The sequence below is a fragment of the Strongylocentrotus purpuratus genome, unplaced genomic scaffold, assembly GCF_000002235.5.
Source record: "Strongylocentrotus purpuratus isolate Spur 01 unplaced genomic scaffold, Spur_5.0 spur5_scaffold_4, whole genome shotgun sequence".
Classification (NCBI taxonomy): Eukaryota; Metazoa; Echinodermata; class Echinoidea; order Camarodonta; family Strongylocentrotidae; genus Strongylocentrotus; species Strongylocentrotus purpuratus.
In genome coordinates, this window is record NW_022145610.1 from 31552301 (window position 1) to 31574230 (window position 21930).

General features: G+C 38.7%; 2 protein-coding genes across 2 annotated transcripts; one reads left to right on the forward strand and one right to left on the reverse strand.

The window, feature by feature from the left end:
• Positions 1–5448: 5448 nt before the first annotated feature.
• On the forward strand, positions 5449–9534 carry LOC105442558 (uncharacterized protein K02A2.6-like). Its single transcript, XM_030997317.1, has one exon. The coding sequence runs from the start codon at positions 5449–5451 to the stop codon at positions 9532–9534; it is 4086 nt and encodes a 1361-aa protein (XP_030853177.1).
• An 805-nt stretch (positions 9535–10339) lies between these two features.
• LOC576053 (sulfotransferase 1A1) lies at positions 10340–21366 on the reverse strand. The gene is made up of 7 exons (XM_776399.5): positions 21063–21366; positions 20250–20407; positions 19287–19549; positions 14606–14726; positions 14045–14145; positions 11208–11391; positions 10340–10884 (listed from the first exon to the last, which is right to left on the reverse strand). Exons 2-7 carry the CDS (start codon positions 20404–20406, stop codon positions 10775–10777), a joined length of 936 nt encoding a protein of 311 aa, XP_781492.3. The 5' UTR covers position 20407; positions 21063–21366; the 3' UTR covers positions 10340–10774.
• Positions 21367–21930: the final 564 nt, after the last annotated feature.

Consider the following 21930-nt stretch of genomic DNA (forward strand, 5'->3'; position numbering starts at 1 on the left):
TATGGTGCTGAGCCCAGCTTGCCAGCGTGGGGTTTATGACCAGTAAGCTCCCTGGCAGATTTAAGGAGAGGGGGGGGGGGGGGGAACCAGCTAGTGCCCTGCTCCCACCTTCCCTATTTTAAATCAATCTTTTCTTTCTTGAATACATAGATAATACTTTTTTTCTATTACTCTTTATTTTGATATAATTTTTTTACTGTCTGTTATTTTCTTATAAGGGATTTTTTTTTTAAATTTCCCCCTCCCCCTTCCCCCTTCCCGCCCCACCTCTCCATTAACTGAATCCTGGATACGCCTCGTGAATCAAACCTGGCCTAGCATAATATATAATGTTTATACATGTTAAAATTTTAGTCTACCACCAGCTTAGAAAATCACTTATTCAAAGACAATCATTTTTGTGTGATTTTAGATTTTAATCCATTGCATATTTTGCCTCAAGAGAAAGATAAAGGGAGTTGTAGTTCCAAATTTCCTATACAGGAGGATGGGGATGAGAAACATCAACATTATACAGTTTGTTGGCCGAGTGGCAGAAGGGCGTTAGCGCGCGAGCGACGCGAAAACTACTTATCGATTATTCGCAGTTAAAGATTTGTTTTAAATTTAAACTGCTTTTCGTCCGGAAAATTGGTTTCTCTATCTAAAACTTAAAAGACTAATATAAATGTTATAGTAGAACACGGCCACAATTATTTACTCGGAAATAAGTCAGTTTCATAAAAGTTTGAGGCGATTTAGTGCTAACGCCCTTCAGCTTAATGTTTCATTTTTGACCTGAAATTCGAGCTATCGCCCTTCTGCCACCCAAGCGACAAGTTGCATTGGTGCTGCAGGCAGGCAATACAACAGAGTTTTAACTTTGCAGAGAGCCAGGAGGATGTTAAGTCATACCCTTATTTATTTGTAAATTGTAATACCCTTTTTTCGTCTTAGCTGAAGAAACATTCAGACACACTTTATAGTACCTGCATGTTCACAAGCGCAATAAGGTGAGACACATGTTTTTTATGCATAATTTTTACTGAAATGATTATTTCTAATTTCTAATATCTAATTTGGAGAGTATATTTATGTCTTTGATGTCACACGCTATACTTTATTCTGTTATTGCTGTTGCTGTTAAGGACTAAGTATTATGAGGCCGCGTGGTTAGCCACCATGATATGATGTGGTATACCAAAGTGTTTTCCATGTGTCTTAATGTACAACTGTTTCCTCATGCCATGATTAGTCAGTTGAATCTTCAAACAAGTTCTATCCCTCTATCCCTTGTACACGATTTACATTTAAACCTCTCCATTTTTTAATAAGCCATGTGATCGATAAAGGGATTCGATCACTTTGATGCTGCATTGAGTTTTATGACAAAGAACCCCCTTAAAGAGAAGGTTGAGTTCTGGGAAGAGGTGAAACAAAAATTTGTGAGCATTATCATTGTCGTTCTAAATATGGCATGTAACAACTTAAAAATCGCAACAGATTTTTATGCCACATGTTCATGTATAGTCCCATATACATATTCCTGTGTACAGTGCTTGTAACTTTACCAAGACTGGGCCAAATTTCTTATCATTTTCATGATTCCCTGGACCTTGCAGTACACACCAATACTTATATGCTAGATGATCAACCTTTTCTGATCGTTTTCCACACAGTTTCTTTAACAATGCAATCGCATGACCAGAACTCAACTTTATCTTTAAAGAGGTGTGTAATAAAATGGCTTTAGTTTTGAATAGGTTACTTTATTGATGTTAATGTTCAGATTACTGAACCAATGATTAAGCATGCTTGCAACTCATGTTCATCAAATGAAGATTACATTCATTCTTGAGATTTCTGATCCATATAAGACTGTTGTCATGTTATTTGTCATTTATCCATGATCTATAATCCTTAGGGTATTTTAACTTGCTTTATTGAATCTTTTTAGCTGCAGTGAATGACATGGATTTGGTGCAAACGATTTGATATTGAATATGGTTAGTACACAGATACTAAGTGAACAATTTTATGAAACAACTACACAATTTTGTCATTAATGCATAAATACCATTCAAAGTGACTAATGATATGATGAAAATTAAAAAAAAAGTTAGTTACATTTTAGGATTTATGTTGATACTCCCAATAGAGGCTGATAATAGTTGTCTTGGTTTGTTGTTTATCACATCAATATCTCTGCAATGAATTCTTGATATTGTAGTGCTTATGCACTCTTGATTATGATTTGTCCATTTATGTAGACAAATGTTAACAAAAGGTGCTCCTTGCAAAGAATCAAATACATACATTAAGTCGCCAGAGTTTCCACAAGTTAACTGCAATTTATCGGTAGCTTAATTTTACACCATGTATTGTAAAAAATATCTGCAGTTCATACATTGTATAGTTAATTTTTTCTATTTGCCATTTCTTTGTATATTTTTGTTAGATGAAATCTAGATGTATTTCTGATTTAAGTATCACAATTTCTTTGTTGTATTATGTAGAATATATAGCAATAAGCTCTTTCTTTGAGAAAATATTGAATGCCAACATCAGACTTCTGTAATATAATATTTCTTGTTGATATTTGTACAACTTGCAATGGTGTGAACAAATATGGATATAATGTCATATTGATATTAAAAGTTATGGGGTTTATAACAACTTTTATTTTTCAAAATGTGTATACTGTTCTGTATGATAAGTGACTTAGTCCATCCCTCATCTTTGTTTTACTGAGGCTATTAATAATCCAAATGGAAATCATGTTGCAGATTATTATCGGGCATTAAAGGTAAAGACCAGTATTGGAAACGCCCCAATTTAAAAAAAAAATGACATGGAAGCTCTTATTACCAATCATGTGAAAGAATATGTTTTGAATATTACATGTAGATGATGATAACAATTTTGACCGGAAACCACCTTCTAATTGATATATTTGGTAAATTAGTGTATCTCTTGCCTGTTGAGAGATATGAAATGCACGTCGTGCACGTGTGTGTACATGGGTGTCGATCCGTAACTGATACCTATTCATCAGGGGGGATGATCTATTCATTCATCCCCCCCTGATGAATAGGTATTACGTAAGGATCGACACCCATGTGTGTGTAGTCCCATATACATCTTTCTGTGTACAATGCTTCTAACTTTATGAAGACTTGGCCAAATTTCTTTTCATTTTGATGATTCCAGAACCTTGCAGTACATCTATGCTAGATGATCAACCTTTTCTGATCGATTTCACAACGTTTCTTTCACAATGCAATCGCATGACCATAACTGGTCTTTAGCTTTAAATTATTTATTCCTTCAACTCATATAACATTGCTTTACTAAATTGTGCTTCTCCTCTCAGTCTCTTAATCGTTCTCTTCCTCCCTCCACTTCTCCCCTCACCTTCCCCTGTCCCCCTTTTGTTCCACCTCCCATCCTCTCTTTTACTCCTCTATGTTAAAGACCGTCAATATTACTGAGCCAGAAGGGATTAGACCTCACAGTGAGGTCACTGACAGGTGGCTATCTTATTAACTCAGCTCTCAACTAACTCAACGATTTGGGAAGTTTTCTATATAGAGAGAAGCAAGTACCGGTAGCTATAAGTAGGACAGTGGGGCTTTAAGAACTGAATTTTATTCCTGTACTTGTTTTCAAGTGCACATTGTGTAAGAATATGCATAAATATTCATTAGGAGCAGCTACACTGTAAGCGCGCACGAAAGATTGTGACGTAATAAAGAGTTTTAAGACTCATCAGTTTTTGGTTTAGACACATGAACACGATGTAGTCCCTGTCTTGTATTGTACTAGTTTAGTTGGATTTGAGTGAATCAACCCTAGGCCAACAGCTATCAAAACATGGTGGCAGCGGTGGGATAGATGTTTTTTTGCCGTTGAAATGATCTTGAGTCTGATCACTGTAGTGATAGCGGATTTTGGACATGCTTTGTGAGACAGAATTGTTGATGACCGAGAACTGAGTTTGGCGACTTCAACGCAGTGCGGTGCGGTATGTACTATAGTGCGTCGTCGTGTATATTCTGTACTACATGTGTGTGTCTTCTGTGAATCCGTATTCCGGTGCACGAGAAAGAACTTTTATGTGTCGCGTGCATGTGGACCTGGAACCACTTCGACGTCGTCGTGCGATGATGTGTGTAATCGAACTCTTGATTGGAGTTTATCGTTATTGGATCACAAGCTAGTCTAGATCGACTCTGGTCTAGATAGGACCTAGATCTACAGTGTATTTGTGTGTGTTCGTGCGGACATGGACATGGTGTAAGCACCCTCCGAGACTAGACTACAGGTGAGCCCAGCACTGCAGCAGTGAAGCAGAAAAGTAACTTCACGCGATGGGAGCATACTTGACTTTGTAGACCTACATGTAACAAGTTAGACCTACATTATGAGACTGTGTTATTAACTGGAACTACTGCGCAACTATTGTAACGTCAGTCACTGAGTGAGCCTTTCTTGATGTGCAGACTTCTTTGGACTCCAGTATCACTGCCAGATCTACACTACGACGACAAGGTGTATCCAGAATCTATTCCAGATGTGTTGTCTTCACAAGGAAAAGGGACTTGATGATTGATCAATATCAGATCTAGATCTAGTCTAGAAACTGAGCTTTAACGATCGCCGATAGGTCCATATCTACCTCGGATTGAGTTGGAACTGATATTCAGGACATATAGCTTCAGTATACTTCGAAGAGATTGAACAGTTAATTATAATTATATAGGCCTACTGGACTGGACAACAATCAGCTATTAATATTATAAGACTGAGCTGAATGTAAGAAGGGTCAAGTGTGGAATTGTTTTGAATTTGATTATTGTTGATAAGCAATATGCCTAACCCTTGTTCTGTACTTTATAGGTTTGAGAGCTATATACTTGTAAGTTGTATGATATATTCAACCAATTGGGGATTCCATGGTACCCATCTGAGTTCTGACTAGTATTATTAGTAATAGTAATACAGATCTACATTTAGATCTAGCTAGTTTGACCATTGTCTTCTGTTAGAAGTTAGTCGATGTATAGAAATGAGATAGACTTAAAATCTGAATTGTAAGAGTTCACGAGGAGGTCTCATGATAATGTCATGTGTATTCAATAATATTGATGGTATCTAAGTTCATGACACATTAGTATTCTAGATGGCCTAGGCAGGGACGTTCTTGTCATTACTTTAGTAGATCCCTGTAATGTGACCTATTGGTGTGAAACTACATAGTCTTGGTTCAAGAGTTGTATGGACATTGTGTGTACCATACTGATTGCCAGTATACAAGTGCATTCTTTCTGTTTATGTGCTGATTTTAAGTATTGGTCCAATGCATTATATTTGTTGTAGTAACTCTGCATGCATGGTACTTTTTGTCTAGGACAGAACCAGGTTCAGTGACATTACATGTAACAGATTGGATTGTACACATTTACAAACATGGCTGAAGCTCAACTTCCCTTTCATATTGCACCACCGCCACCCCTAAGGCATAAAGAAGATAGGGTGGAAGAGTGGAAGATGTTTAAACAAATGTATGAAAATTATGAGGTTATCACTAAGTTAAAGCAACAGGACAGTGAGTACCAAAGAGCTGTATTTCTCCATACAGTAGGTCCTGAAGGTCTAAAAATCTTCAATGCTATTACTTTTGAAAGAGATGGAGATGACAAGAAAGTCGATGTCATTATCCAGAAGATGAATTCTGTCATCATCGGACAAACCAATGAGATATATGAGAGATTCATATTCAACAAGCGGGACCAGAAACAAGGTGAAAGCATCGAAGCATATGTGACAGAGTTGAAACAGCTCGCTAAAACCTGTAAGTTTTGCGACTGCCTGAGGGAAAGCCTCATCAGAGATCGCATCGTGTTGGGAATTGCTGATACTGCAACAAGGAAAATCCTCCTCCAAAGGAAAGACTTGAAGTTGGAGACAGCTATAGACATTTGCCGTTCTTCTGAAGTCACTGCCTCCCAAATGCAGGTCATTGGAGATGATCCTTCTATCCACAGGGTAGAAAAGTCACATGAAAGAAAGCAGTGGACGAAGAGTCCAAGGCGACAGCCAGAAGGAGAGAATCTCATAAAGTGCAAGTTCTGCGGAAATACTCATAGACGCAAAAAGGAAGAGTGCCCCGCCTATGGGAAGATGTGCAAGAAATGTGGGAAAGAAAACCACTTCGCCATATGCTGTAAGAAGGGATCAAAGTACAAGAAGGAGATCCATAACGTAGAGTCTGAGGATTCAGCAGAGAACCAGACAGAGTCGGAAACGGAATCTGTGAACCACATAGAGATAGAGGTGTACGCTACAGGCACCAAACCATCCAAAGGACTGTTTGCGGAGATGTTGGTTGAGAACAGGCCAGCTAACTTCCAGATTGACTCAGGTGCGAGTGTGAATGTTATTTCAAAGAGCCTTGTCCCGAGTGCAGAAGACATAGTCAAAGAGAACATCATACTGAAGATGTACAACCGTTCTCGTCTTCAAGCAGAAGGTCGGGCTAAGGTCGTGTTGCGTAACACTAAGAACAACAAGAAGTACAGAGTCAACTTCATCGTTGTTAAGGAGAACTTAGTACCACTCCTGAGCGGTCCAGCTGCACAACAGATGAAATTCATAACTGTACATTATGAGAACTTCAACCAGGTCTGTGCTGTAAGCCCTGAAAACATCTTAGAGAGTTTCAGTGACATCTTCGACGAGCAAACTCCTGGAAAACTACCTGGCAAGGTCAAGTTGGTGACCAGGGAAGAAGTGACCCCAACACAGTGTAACGCCAAACCAGTACCAGTTGCAATGAAGCAGAGAGTCAAGGATGGACTTGCTAAATTGGTTGACCAAGACATCTTGATAAAGGTTGAGGAACCAACCCCATGGTGTAGCAGACTGGTCGTTATTGAGAAGAAAGACAAGAATGAATTGAGGTTTTGCATTGACCCAAGACCCCTCAACAAAGCCTTGCAAAGGGAAATACACAGATTGCCAGTCATGGAAGACATTCTCCCGGAGCTGTCAAAGGCTAAGATCTTTTCCAAGTTTGATTTGAGATCAGGCTATCTCCACTGTGAGCTTGATGATGAGAGTAGCTTCCTTACAACAATGAACACCCCGTTCGGGAGATATAGATGGAAAAGACTACCCTTTGGTCTGAATGCGTCAGCGGAAATATTCCAAAAGAAGCTACAACAGGCTTTGGATGGCCTTGATGGAATTGAGTGTGTTGCTGACGACATTATCCTGTTTGGTGTTGGAGACAACAGAGAGCAAGCAGAGAAGGACCATGATCGTAAGCTAGAAGCTCTGCTCCAGAGATGCAGAGATAAAGGTATCAAACTCAACCAGAAGAAATCTGTGCTGAAGGCTACAAGCATTCCATTTCTAGGACACATAGTGACAGACAAGGGACTGAAGGTAGATCCTGAAAAGGTCAAAGCAATTCTAGAGATGCCCAACCCTTCTGACCCTACGGAAGTGCAACGCCTACAAGGCAGCGTCAACTACCTCGCAAGGTTTCTACCTATGCTGTCAGATATGTTTGAGCCGTTGAGACGACTAACACATAAGGATGCCGATTGGGAATGGACATCGGAGCACGAGAGGGCAATGTCAAGAGTGAAGGAATCTTTGACCAGGGCACCTGTCCTAGCATATTACTCACCAGACCTACCACTGACCATCCAGTGTGATGCAAGCAAGTCAGGGCTCGGAGCAGTACTTCTCCAGAAGGGACAACCGTTGTCCTACGTTAGCAGAGCTCTAACAGCAACTGAACAGAGGTACGCCCAGATCGAGAAAGAGGCACTTGCCATATGTTTCGCTCTCGAACGATTCCACCAATATACCTTTGGACAAAGGGTCATAGTCGAGAGTGACCATAAACCTTTACAGGCGATCGTCAAGAAACCTCTCCATAAGGCACCAAGACGCCTTCAAGGAATGTTAATGAGGATGTTGCACTACGACATCGACATCACCTGGGTAAAGGGACAGGACATGCATCTGGCTGACATGCTGTCAAGAGCTTACCTACCCACCACTGTAGGAGCCACTGAATTTGGTGAGGTGAACATCGTTGAAACCCTGAGTATGGGAGAGGAGAGGGTTAAACAACTGCAATCTCATACTAACAATGATGAGGTTCTACAGACCGTCAAGAAGGTCATCCACAAAGGTTGGCCGGAACAGAAAGCAGAAGTACCCGAAGCGGCTAAGTCATACTTCAATATCCGAGACGAGCTAAGCGTGCAAGATGGACTAGTATTCAGGGGAGAAAGAGTAGTCATCCCCATAACCCTCCGCAAGGAAATGAAGGAAACTCTTCACACTTCTCATCTTGGAATTGAAGGGACCCTTAGAAGGGCCAGAGAAATCATCTATTGGCCTGGGATGAACGCGGATGTCAAGCAGTTTATCCAGACATGTGAAGCCTGCAGAATGTACGAGCAGCAGAACCAGAAGGAAACCCTCATGCCACACGACATCCCAGACAGGCCATGGGAGAAAGTAGGTACCGACCTGTTCGAACTTAACAAGAAACACTACCTCGTTACCGTCGACTACCTTTCCAACTTCTGGGAAATCGACAGACTGTATGACCTTGGCAGTCGGGCAGTAATCGGGAAACTGAAGAGCCACTTCGCTCGATATGGCATCCCGAGCACTGTAATCAGTGACAATGGACCACAGTACTCATCCGAAGATTTCGCGAAGTTCTCTAAAAGATGGCAGTTTGATCACGTCACAATCTCCCCAAGACACAGCCAGGCAAATGGGAAGGTAGAAGCTGCAGTGAAGGCTGCAAAGAGACTCCTCAAGAAAACATCACAGTCTAAGGGTGACGCCTACTTAGCAATGCTAGAACTCCGAAATACCCCAAACCAAGGTGTTGACAGTAGCCCAGCGCAAAGGCTTCATGGACGGAGGACGAGAACACTACTTCCCACTTCATCCAGTCTCCTGAAACCAAGAGGTGCAGAGGTTCTCAGTGAAGACAGGAAAAAGCTTAAAATGCTACAACGTAAGCAGTCAGAACGCTACAACTTACATGCCAAAGATCTGCCGACCTTAGTAGAAGGAGATATCGTACGTCTCAAGCCATACAAATCAGGAAGCACAGTTTGGCAAAGAGCAGTGGTAAATAGACGGCTCGACGAGAGGTCCTACGAGGTGGAGACCGACTCTGGATTACTCCTCAGAAGAAACAGGGTCGACCTCAAGAGAACTGAAGAACCCCCACCAAACACTGAGGAAGATCAACAGAAAACAATTTCTGAGAAGCCACAGCCACAACCACGTGCTCATGGGACTGAAAGGAAAGAGGCGTATCTACCATCTAACACTGTCATGACTAAACACCCTCAAAGTACTCAAAATCACGTGAAAGAAAACAAACCTCAGAGAACACAAAATACTCGAACAGAACAGGTAGACAAAAATGACACTCAGTCTTTCCTAAAGACCAGATCTGGTAGAGTAAGCAAGCCACCCCAAAGATTTGGTGACTATGTTGACAAGTAAGATGTTTGAAGCAAAAAAGATGATTCTGTGATTTTGTTGAAAACTAATGCAAGTTAATATACATATGTGTTGAAATTATTTGATTGACAAAGATGTCTAGCCAAAGTTTTGCGGAACATTTTAGTATGATCAAGAATTTAAGTCAAAAATATCCTGATAATGTTTTATTTTGCTAAGATTTCACTCCCAAGAGAGTTTGATCAGATTGAGTTTGTTAGTTTGAAAAGTGTTATGCTTACATTATGTATAATAGACAGCTGTAAATAAGTACTCTAGTGTTGTGTTAGAAAAACAAAACAAAATGAAGAAAAAAAAAGCATTTAATTTGTTGATATTTTAATCATAAAACTGGTTACAACGGATATACTACATAGCAAAGATTGTATTTCGAGCTATTTAATCTTATTTGTACACCAAAGTCATGTTCTAGTTCAACATTCGACTATATATTCCATGCTTTATGATTTTGATATGTTAAAGTTAAAGATTGCACTAAGACAGAAATTTTAATAACCAAAATTATTTGTTTTGTGTATCCATGACAGTAATATGGTTATATCCTTTAAATAATGATGTCACTCCACATCTTTTACAAAAAAGGGAGGATGTAAGAATATGCATAAATATTCATTAGGAGCAGCTACACTGTAAGCGCGCACGAAAGATTGTGACGTAATAAAGAGTTTTAAGACTCATCAGTTTTTGGTTTAGACACATGAACACGATGTAGTCCCTGTCTTGTATTGTACTAGTTTAGTTGGATTTGAGTGAATCAACCCTAGGCCAACAGCTATCAAAACACATTGTACATAAACTCATTCGGTCAAATGTGAAAAGTGAAAAACAGTGATTTTAATATTGTCATTGCATTGTTCTCTATGAAATATTCTCTGCCCTTCTCCAATGCCACATACTTGTATTTTGTACAGACAAATTCAATGGAAAGTAAAAATAGCACATAATCTACCTTTTTTTACAAATAGAGAATTGTTTTTATATTTGGTTCTTAGTAATGTAAGTTTGGGACAGGTCCAACGTATTTGGTCACAGAATCCAACAAAACTTACACTTACATTTTGATACATTGTTCTACCATCTACCAGTGTGATTTAGGCAAGCTTGGGCAACTTCGGAGAGTAATGAAAACATACATGTACTTGTGCTACTTTCATTTATTTATATCCAATCGATACATTACAAAAATATATATTAATATTCATAAGATGGAAATTTGTTCCCTTTATTCGAAGTCGAATTTGATGTCGGCTCCTTTCACCTTTTTCTGGTACCATCTGTCGAAGGTTTCGTTTAAAGTCACCGTAAATCGGCTCTTCCATTGACCACTCGTACCTAGTATAAAAATCAGAAAAGCAATGAGTAATGGTCAAGTCTAATGTTCTATCCGTGGATACAATACTAGGGGTATAGTTCCTTTTTGTAACGACCGTGATAAGCAATACGCTTGCTGTAATTTCAGATATCAATACGGATTTTAGTTTTTCTTTGTTTTTCTTTTTTTCTTTTTGGTGGAGGGGGGGGGGGGGGAGGTGAATTTATAATCATGATAAATGAAAAGCCGTTATGGCATAACGGAGCAATCGTTTTTCTTGTGTTGTTTGATATTGCCTTTACCATTGTATGTCTCTTATCAAGTAATGAATTCAAGACTTTACCCTTTTTCAGAAAGCTCGGAGCTGTGAAGTCGATCCCTCCGCTCTTCGCCGCCTCTTCTGCTGCTTTTCTATACGTTTGTGACATCCCTTTGAAAGAACTGTGTTCCAGTACGCGCTGTAATGTTTCTTCTGAGAGTGGGCGTCCAAGAAATTTGGCTACTTGCTCAATGGATTTCACTGGTTCCTATTTGAACAAAAATAAAAGTGAGAGAGAAAACAAAACAGAGAGACAGGGAAAAAGAGGGATCGAAAGAGAGGGGAGACGGACAGAGATAGATCAAGAAAGAGGTGGGGGCGGGGAGCAAGAGAGGGGAAAGATGTAAGAGATAAATGAATATATTTGAATAATTGGGGGAAATCAATTATTTAACTAATTAAAAATATGATAATAATGATAATATGGGATTTACACATCACCTTATATTACCTACATTTATTTCAAAGACTTGAAGCACTGAACCATTTGTTGTGCCTGAAAAATAAATTATCTGAAAGAACCCCTTCCTAATCCAAAGACGTTCTAGGGGCACCATTTAGTATGGTGGCCCTGAAGGGACATCGCGAATAGACTAAATCGTGAAAAATATGCGATAAAATTCACGATATCGTCAATTTTATCGCATATTTTTCACGAAGAAATTCACGAAATTGACGATATCGTGAACTTTATCGTGAAAAGTTCACGATATAAAGTTCACGATATCGTCAATTTTATCGTGTACTCTATCGTGTACTCTATCGTGTACTCTCCTGACGGGCGCTTCGTAAACAAAACCAGCCCTAGCTGGGGGAGACAGAGAGAAGGAAAAAAGGGAAAGGGAAAGAGAAGATAAAAGGAAAGAAAGAATAATAAGAAGAAAAGAGGGAAACGGGGGGGGGGGGGGGGGCGAAGGGCTCTTGCCTCCTCCTCACTCCCCCCCCCCCCCCCCGCCAAAAAATAAATAAGGAGAGAGAGAAGGGAAAGGGAAAGGGAAAGAAAATATAAAAGGAAAGAAAGAAGAGGAAGAAGGAAAGAGGGAAACGGGGGAAGGGCGAAAGGCTCTTACCTCCCCCCCCCCCCCGCCAAAAAAATAAATAAGAGAGAGAGAGAGAGAGAGAGAGAAGGGAAAGGGAAAGAAAGAAGAGGAATAAGAGGGAAACAGGGGAAGGGCCGCGAAGGGCTCTTGCCTCCTCCCCCCCCCCCCCCCAAAAATAAATAAGAGAGAGAAGGGAAAGGGAAAAAAAATATAAAAGGAAAGAAAGAAGAGGAATAAGAAGGAAAGAGGGAAACGGGGGAAGGGCGAAGGGCTCTTTCCTCCTCCCTCCCCACCCCCCGCCAAAAAAATAAATAAGAGATAGAGAGAGAAGGGAAAGGGTAAGGGAAAGAGAAGATAAAAGGAAAGAAAGAAGAGGAAGAAGAAGAAGAAAAGAGGGAAACGGGGGCGAAGGGCTCTTGCATCCCCCCGCCCAAAAAATAAATAAGAGAGAGAGAAGGGAAAGGGAAAGAGAATAAAAAAGGAAAGGAAGAAGAATAAGAAGAAAAGAGGGGCTCTTGCCTCCCCCCTCCCGCGCCAACAAATAAATAGGAGAGAGAGAGAGAGATAGAGAGAAGGGAAAGGGAAAGGGAAAGAAAATATAAAAGGAAAGAAAGAAGAAGAAGACGGAAAGAGGGAAACGGGGGAAGGGCGAAAGGCTCTTACCTCCCCCTCCCCGCTCCCGCCATAAAGGGAAAGAGAAGGGAGAGGGAAAGAAAATATAAAAGGAAAGAAAGAAGAGGAAAAAGAATAAGAAAAGAGGGAAACAGGGGCGAAGGGCTCTTGCCTCCTTTCTTTTCTTTCTTTTCCTTTCTTTCCTATTCTCCCTCTTTTTCGTTTTTCTCTTTCTTTCTTCTCTTTCCCTTTCCTTCTCTCTCTCTCTCTTATTTATTTTTTGGCGGGGGGCGGGGGGACGAGGCAAAAGCCCTTTGCCCCCGTTTCCCTCTTTTCTTCTTCTCCCTCTTCTTTCTTTCCTTTTATCTTCTCTTTCCCTTTCCCTTTCCCTTCTCTCTCTCTCTCTGATTTATTTTTTGGCGGGGGGAGGGGGGGGGGGCAAGAGTCCTTCGCCCTTCCCCCGTTTTCCTCTTTTCTTCTTCTTCCTCTTCTTTCTTTCCTTTTATCTTCTCTTTCCCTTTCCCTTTCCCTTCTCTCTCTCTCTCTGATTTATTTTTTGGCGGGGAGGGGGGGGGGGGAGTGAGGAGGAGGCAAGAGCCCTTCGCCCCCCCCCCCGTTTCCCTCTTTTCTTCTTATTATTCTTTCTTTCCTTTTATCTTCTCTTTCCCTTTCCCTTTTTTCCTTCTCTCTGTCTCCCCCATCTAGGGCTGGTTTTGTTTACGAAGCGCCCGTCAGGAGAGTACACGATAGAGTACACGATAGAGTACACGATAAAATTGACGATATCGTGAACTTTATATCGTGAACTTTTCACGATAAAATTCACGATATCGTCAATTTCATCGTGAAAAGTTCACGATAAAGTTCACGATATCGTCAATTTCGTGAATTTCTTCGTGAAAAATATGCGATAAAATTGACGATATCGTGAATTTTATCGCATATTTTTCACGATTTAGTCTATTCGCGATGTCCCTTCAGGGCCACCATAATTTAGTCATGCCTGTAAAAATGATTAAAAAATATAGCTAAGAATATATGTCTTTATTCGGTTCGGTAATGACAAAGGATCCCCCTAACGTGAGGACCCTTTTCCTTGCGTTTCAGACATTAACAAATAAATAAACAGACACCCCCTAAATTTGAGAACCCCTGCCATTTTTTTTGTAGGGGATTGATATTGCAGGTATAATCTAGACATACATATACCTTTTGCATGTCTTCGTAGAACATGAAAAGAATATTCTCTTCATCTCGGAGCTTCCACGCGGCCATCACATGATCAAACCAAGAACCCCATCTGAAATTTTCTGGAAATTGAAAGAAAGATTTTAACATTGTCAATGTCCGGTTATATACGACATTTTCTCTGCGGTCAGTAAGAAAAAGCTGAAAACTTTGGACAAAACTCTCCTGCCATATGTCAATGTAGTCCCACATCCACTTATGTGTGCAGTGCATATGATTTTTAGCGAGATGGAGTCAATTGCCTTTCATTTTGACGATTCCGAAACCTCCGACTATATCATACTATACACATCAGGGCCTTCAGGGGCGGCCGAGCGACTTCAAAAGTGGGCAGGCACCAAAAAAGGGCACTTTCTGAAGAAAAAAAGGACACCTACAAAGGGAAATCTCAAATCGAAAATATACAATTTTTTTAGACATTGGTATATACCCCTACATTGTGATTACATTCACAATGTATTCGTATGACAAGTACTCGATTTAATTTGTATTCTTAATATCAGAAATTAAATAATAACTTACGTTCTTCCATAAAGGCCTCGGCGACTTTATCATATGGAGCGTTATCAAAAGCCCGTGTGTTTCCTATGAAATTGAAATAAGAGTTGACCACATCTTTCGGATTCCGTGCCAGATATACCACCTGAGTATATAAATAGAGTCAACAAAGCAGACACAGATGGGTTATGATAAAGAAATTTCATCGATAATCACTATAATGATTATCCATCAAGCGTTTTTATTTCTAAACTGTATGCTAAATCAGAAGAAGGATTATGCGAAAATATTAATTTTTTCCCCAAAACCTTACCCAAATTAACAGAAAATCAGAGGAAGCTATGTGAAGGAAAAATTAACCAGGGAGAGTGTATTGAAATCTTAAAAGAAATGCAGTTAAATAAATCCCCAGGAAATGACGGATTAAATGTAGAATTTTATATTACATTCTGGCATGTAGTTGGTGACTTAGTTCTTAAGGCATTTAACGATACTATGAAATTCAAGGAATTGTCACCTTCTCAAAAACAAGCAATCATAACGCTTATACATAAGGATGGTAAAGACCCCAAATTCATTAGTAATTATAGACCTATCTCCTTACTCAACGTAGACTATAAGATTATTACCAAAATACTTTCTAAAAGAATAAAAACAGTTTTGAATGAAATTGTGTCGGTCGATTAAGTAGGTTATTTAAAAGATAGAAACATTGGTGATGCAATCAGATTAATCAATGATATGATTTTTCATACTTCTTGTTTTAACAAACCAGGGTACCTATTGGCAATAGATTATGAAAAAGCTTTCGACTCGATTTCACATAGTTTTCTTCAGAAAGTGCTCATTTCTTTCGGGTTTGGGCCAATGTTTTGTGAATGGGTTACAATTTTACTTACCAATGCTCAAAGTTGTGTTTTTAATGGGGGTAAATCTACCGGATATTTTAAAGTTCAAAAGGGTGTAAGACAAGGAGATCCGTTATCTCCATATTTATTTATTTTATGCATAGAATGCTTAACTCACTGCATTAGAAATGATAAGTTGGTAAAAGGTATTTGTTTTGGAGAAACAGAAATAAAGATGATCTTATATGCAGATGACATGTCAATTTTTGTACGAGACATAAACTCGATTAATAGAATAGAGGTAATCATGGAAAATTTTAGGAAAATATCAGGACTAAAGATTAATGGAAATAAAACATTTATTTTACCCTTAGGATCTTCTGTTGGCTCTGCGACTGTGTATCCTTTTGGAAAGGAGTCACACATTTTAAAAATACTCGGTATATATTTTACATTAGATCCCAATGTGGCGGAAGAGATGAATTACAAAGAAATATTAAGCAAAATAAAGAAATCGTTAAATTGGTGGAAACAAAGAGATCTTACTTTGATAGGGAAAATTCATTTACTGAAAACATACGCATATTCAAAACTAATCTATGTAAGCTCTTTGACTCCAGTGCCTGAATGGGTTATAAAAGAAATTGATGAGATCTGTTTTAATTTTCTATGGCGAGGTAAAGACAAAATTAAAAAAAGTACGATGTATTTTGATTACAAGCAAGGAGGATTAAAAATGCTCAACTTTCAACTTTTTGTGAAAGTACAAAAGGTGATGTGGATTAAAAGACTTGTAACAGGAAACCAGAGAGTTAAATGGAAAAAGTATTTCAAATTTTTAATGAGACCTTTCGGAGGAAATCTTATTTTTTACTGTAACTATTTACCTAACAAGATCGATATACAATTACCAAAATACTATCGGGATTTAATAAATATTTGGTTAGATATTAATGATTTTATTTAAAAAGATACAACTCACAAAGGGAATGAAATTTTTTTAAATAATAGGTTTATACACAATAGTGGAAAAACATACTTCAATGAAAATCTTTTCTTAAAAAATACTTATAGATTGTACCATATTATAGATGGAAAAGGAACATTAAAGTCGGAAACTTATTTCAGATGTATGGGACTAGTGGAAGAGGAAATATCAATGCTTAAAGAAATCTATGGTAATATACCTAAGGAATGGAAAATCGAATAAACAAAGAGGCAAATTTCATTTCATGATCTAAAAATAGAATTTATGTTCACAAAAAAAACATTCCAATTTGAATCGGTTTGTTCGAAGAATCTGTACAGGGCATGCATACAAAAAATGCAAGACGTCCCTGTCAGTTTTCAGAATTTACATTCATCATACAATCTGTCGGTTAAAGAAATTGAAAAGGTTTTTGTCCGACCAAGAATTAGTACTTTAGATAATAAACTAAGAGAATTTCAATCCAAATTGCTTTATAAAATTGTTTATGTCAATCGTTATTTATACAGGTTTCAATTCATATTAAGTGATAAATGCTCATTTTGTGGAAAAGAAGAGGAAACATATAAGCACATATTTTTTGAATGCGAAATGGTGAGAAAATTATGGGATCAATGTAGTGATAGTTTGGATATTCCAATCCTTAAAGATATGAGCTGGAAGGAAGTTCACATTGGATTAGACGAAATAACCGAAGATAGGCAAATGATTAATCACGTGGTTTTATTAATTTAATATTTGATATTTATTAGTAGGGAAAAAAAGAAGCCTCCAAGTATTGAAGAAATAAGAGAGAAAATATTCAAAAGTAAACAGGAAGAAAGAAAGAGTGCTACTGAACGAAATACGTTGACGCTCCACTATAAAAAATGGGAACATCTCAAGGTAAACATGGACAATATGCAAGAAAATGCAAGGGATGAGGAAAGGGGGGGGGGGCCTGCCCGATTCACAGCTGTGTGTTTTTTTTTTTTTTTTTTTTGGTTTTTTGTTGTTTTTGTTTTCTGTTTTTGTTTTGTGTTTGTTGTTGTTGGTTTTGTTTTTAACGGGGGTAGGGGATATAACAAAGTTGATTGTAGTCTGTACTTTGTTCCAATATGTTATAAATTATAATATGTAATAGAGATACTAGTACTACAGAACAAAATATAGAGGGGGGGGGGTTATAACAATATTAATTCATTCAATATAATTGAGATTACTGTATTTTGTACTCTGTAATTGGTTTCAATATGTTATATATTACAATTTGTATGAATTAATATTATTTATTGAGTGAATACAATAAAGAATATTACAACAAAACAAAAAAGCGTGATTCTCATGAAACTTATGTTAATTCCATTTTGGCTGAAGGTTATACCGCTGCTGTGCAAAAAGAATTCTTTCCAATAATTAGATACCTGCAACTTACTACACGTGATTCAAGTTTCAAGTTTCAAGTTTCAAGTTTCAAGTTTCAAGTTTATATATCTTTCTTTCATAACACACATTACAAATATGACATGAATATAAAAGAGTGAACATAATATGGCTTACAATAGAAAGATGAGGTGACCTTGGTTGAAAGCAAGGCTTGTGAATTTAAGGTCCCTCATGAGTAGTTCATGAGTATGTCCTAAAAGAACAAACTCGTCAGATAAGAATAATGTGTACGTTTAAATGCTAACAAAACTAATACTAACTAAACAACTGATAAAACATTAAACATAAATAAGTACAATAAAATCTACTGAGTACTAAATAATGGCTATAAACAACTGGAACAGGAATATACTACGAGCAACAGGAATGAAATACAGACAAAAACTAAACAAGACAGACAGATGAATGGATGTTAGAAACGGGAGTAGAATTATGCTGACCTATATAGCAAATAATTTTCTTAAATATTGATCACAACTATAAATCTAGACGATATCGACTCAAATACAGTAACTTCAGTTTGCGCTTAAATACATAAATACTGACCGAGAAAGGCATGTGTAGAATAAATACCTTTTGAATGTATAATGTTACTTTTTTGTAGAGGCAAAACTTTTGTCATAATTTATTTGTCTAATAAGCATAATTTTACCGTCCTCTTTTGTCAATGTTCTACAAGAAAGCAAATAACAAAATTGCGATACCAATACCGGATTACATCAAACCGAGGGAGCGAACTACAAGGAGGAGTCAACAACTACGATATATAAGACTAGGCTCTTCGATCAATGGACACTTAAACATTTAGTTATTTCCCCAGGACACTTAAGGACTGGGACGAGCTACCTCAGATCATCGTCGAACTGCCTTCTTTGGAGCAGTTCAAGGTGGCTCTTGAAACAATTTATTTCCCCATTCAGGAACTGTTCCGCATAGAGCTGTATATAACAACTCTGTGCTTTACCCTCATCTAGATGCTGAACAGGCGTTGATGAGTATTATTGTCAAACTCTGCTGACAAAATTATTTAATATATATCGCACAAGACAGCTCCTGATTCGCAATCGCCGACAACTAAAAGACACAGGGACCGGCCTTATAATATACACGAAGATTTGACCCCATCAAACATTCAACTACTCCATGATGTGAAACACTGTGAAAAGGTGACCGCCTCTTAAATATCATGATGAGGGCCTTCGCGCTGACCACAGCAACAAATGGAAACACAGTGAAGTACATCATCCACTGTAAGGAAGGTTTAATTAAATTATGACATTGATACATTTAATGAACATAATTGCTATCACAATCATGATACGTGTTCTTTTACGGTGTTGAAAAAATAAATGAAAATGAAAAAATTATCAGCTAAACTAGTAGACAGACTTGATTCGTTAGGAACATTGTTTGGAATATGTGGATAGCATGTCACATGGATTACCTTGGCGCGTTTCAGGAGATTCGTTGGCAACAGCTTAAAGCGCAGATGAGTTTGTATCACTCGCGGGGAAGGCGCCTTCACCACCACGTCCAGAAATGGCGTCATGTTGATCGGGTTGGTCAACTCTTCTGCTCTCGTCTTAGGTAGCTTGTTGATACCAATATTGATCATCTCAATACAAGATGACCAAAGGGTCCGGTCGATTTTGTCCGGGTAGCCATCGGCGAGAATGAGCCCGATGATCTCCATTATCCAATGGGTACCTGCCAAGATTTGCCAAGATATTCCCTAACAAAATTTTGTCTACAAGCTGTAGATATATATTTACAATGAAATTCACCTGATCAGAAATCATGAATATCAATATATATAAATACACGGGAAACCATATTCAACTAGTTTATTTATTTAAATTTCTATTCCACTACGTGACCTTAAATGAAGTAGAATATATATATTTTTTAAATAGCCAAACGGGACATTCACGTAGAAAGATCGACATCTTAGAGACTGAAGTGTCAAGAGACCGACAAGCCAAAAACCAATACTGTCCAGTGACGTCCATCTTGTGACCCTCCCCCTCCCCCAACAAAATTAAACGTTTTTAGAAGGCCCGTTAGGCTGTCAGTCTCAGTCACTTATTGTCGGTCTCATATCTCTCTAAGAAGAAAAGAGTGAATGTTCACTCTATTTTCACTCCCCCGGGAGTCACGTCAGTGATCACTTGTTTAAGAGTGAATATCGATTGATTTTAGAGTGCTCTCTAAGAAGAAAATAGTGAAGGTTCACTCTATTTTCACTACATTTTCACTCTCCAGAGGAGTCACGTCAGTGATCACTCGATTTTTTTTTAGAGCGTATAGGCTGTCGGTCTCATGGGTCGGCTTATCTGATTGTCTGTCGGTCTCGAGGTTGTCGTCCAGGAACTGTTAGTCTCGTGGGCTGTTGTGGCCGTACTCATACCTGATTTCGGATAAGTGTTGACGAAGATGTCATCGGGGCGAACTTCGAATGTTTCCATAGCATCAATAGTTGACGGGAGAACGGAGTTGGGATACCGGATGCCTTTGTGCACATGGTTGCCCATGATAAGGGGCAATTCGTCGATGTTAGATTCCATTCTAACAACAAGATACAAAGTATTATCCTTTATGATTGATTTCTGCTATAAAGTATGGTGTACTGAACGGCGCAACTTTGAGCTTCTATGGAGAAGGAAAAGCTAAATCGGCTCAGAGTTGTCGTGATGTACGTTAGGCTATTTATGCAATTGTCTACCATTTGAAGCCGATTCAGCTTTAATTCTGACTAGAAGGCTTCGGTGCACTAAAATTCAGGTTGATGGTATTTTTATCATCACTAAAAAAATAAAAGCGGGAAGATAATGTTTGTTCACATGTCCATAGTCCATATATCTAATGTATTTGTCATTTCTTCGGAAAACCGGATCGCAGGAGGATCGTAGTCTGCAAGCACAGACCCTAATTTGACACTTCATCAACAAATCATTGTGCCTTGAGAGAAGCCTAGCCCAGTTACCTACTAGTTGTGTCAGGAGCAGTTACAGTACATGGCCTATATGGTCTTATAGTGTAGACTCTCTTTTATGACTGGCCAGGGTTTGTGCTTGTAGACTAGGAGGATCGTATATTGTGCGCTACAATGGCATATAAGGGGCGGATTGAGACTTTGACACAAGATATAAGTACTAGACCTAATTCTCTTTTACAATGTAAAAGAAGAAGTTTCGCCAAAAGATCAGGAAATTATGCTTACCTGTATGCACCGTATATACAGCTAGCGATCAGGCTGTCAATGAATTTGCCAGTAATAATGAAGTTGGCGAGAAGTTAGAAGTTTTATTCTGTGAACACACTATACAGCAATACCGCTGAAGAGATTGCCGTCTGAGCACAAGTCATGTAGGCCTTTCAATAGGGGTTCAATATAGTCCGTTTTGCCAAGTTTAATGCATAAGTCTTTGTGAAGTGCCTCAATACAACTTATTTCATTCACCTGATAAGAATAAGAATATTTCAAAAGACAGAATCCGAACTGCATACATTATTTGATCTCGGTTGAGTGAATTCTCCCGTCCTCTTTGCCTTCCGTCTTGTTACTAAAGGGCCATATTGTATACAGTTAATTGTTACGTAATAACAGACAGGAAGTTCGCGAGTCGAGTATAAAGAAACAAAAGGAAGTGTGGGTCAATCCAGGAAGGTTATCCCCTAGCTCCCTGGTCAAGCTTTGCCTGAATTGCAGCCGTTACTTGTTGATTTCAAAGAACTCTACATACACGGCTGTAGTAGAAGTTGACCGAATACTGCGGTCAGCCCAGGTGTCAAAGTTCGATGTTCAGGTGTAATAATACGTGTATAACCATAACAGGGGCGGATCCAGGATTTTTCGGAGGCGGTGGGGGGCGAATTCAACGGGTGTGCTAGCCCTTTTGGTGGGGTCAAGGGGCAGAGCCCTCGCAGGGGGTCCTGGGGCGGACACCCGGACGCGTTATTTTTTTCTGCGGCACACATTGGGGTTAGGTGCGTGTTGAGCCTATGGGAAAGTTTAGGGTTAGGGTTAAATCAAGACCTCTTTAAAAAAAGAAAAAAAAGCCCCAATCTGTGCCGCAGAAAAAAATGAC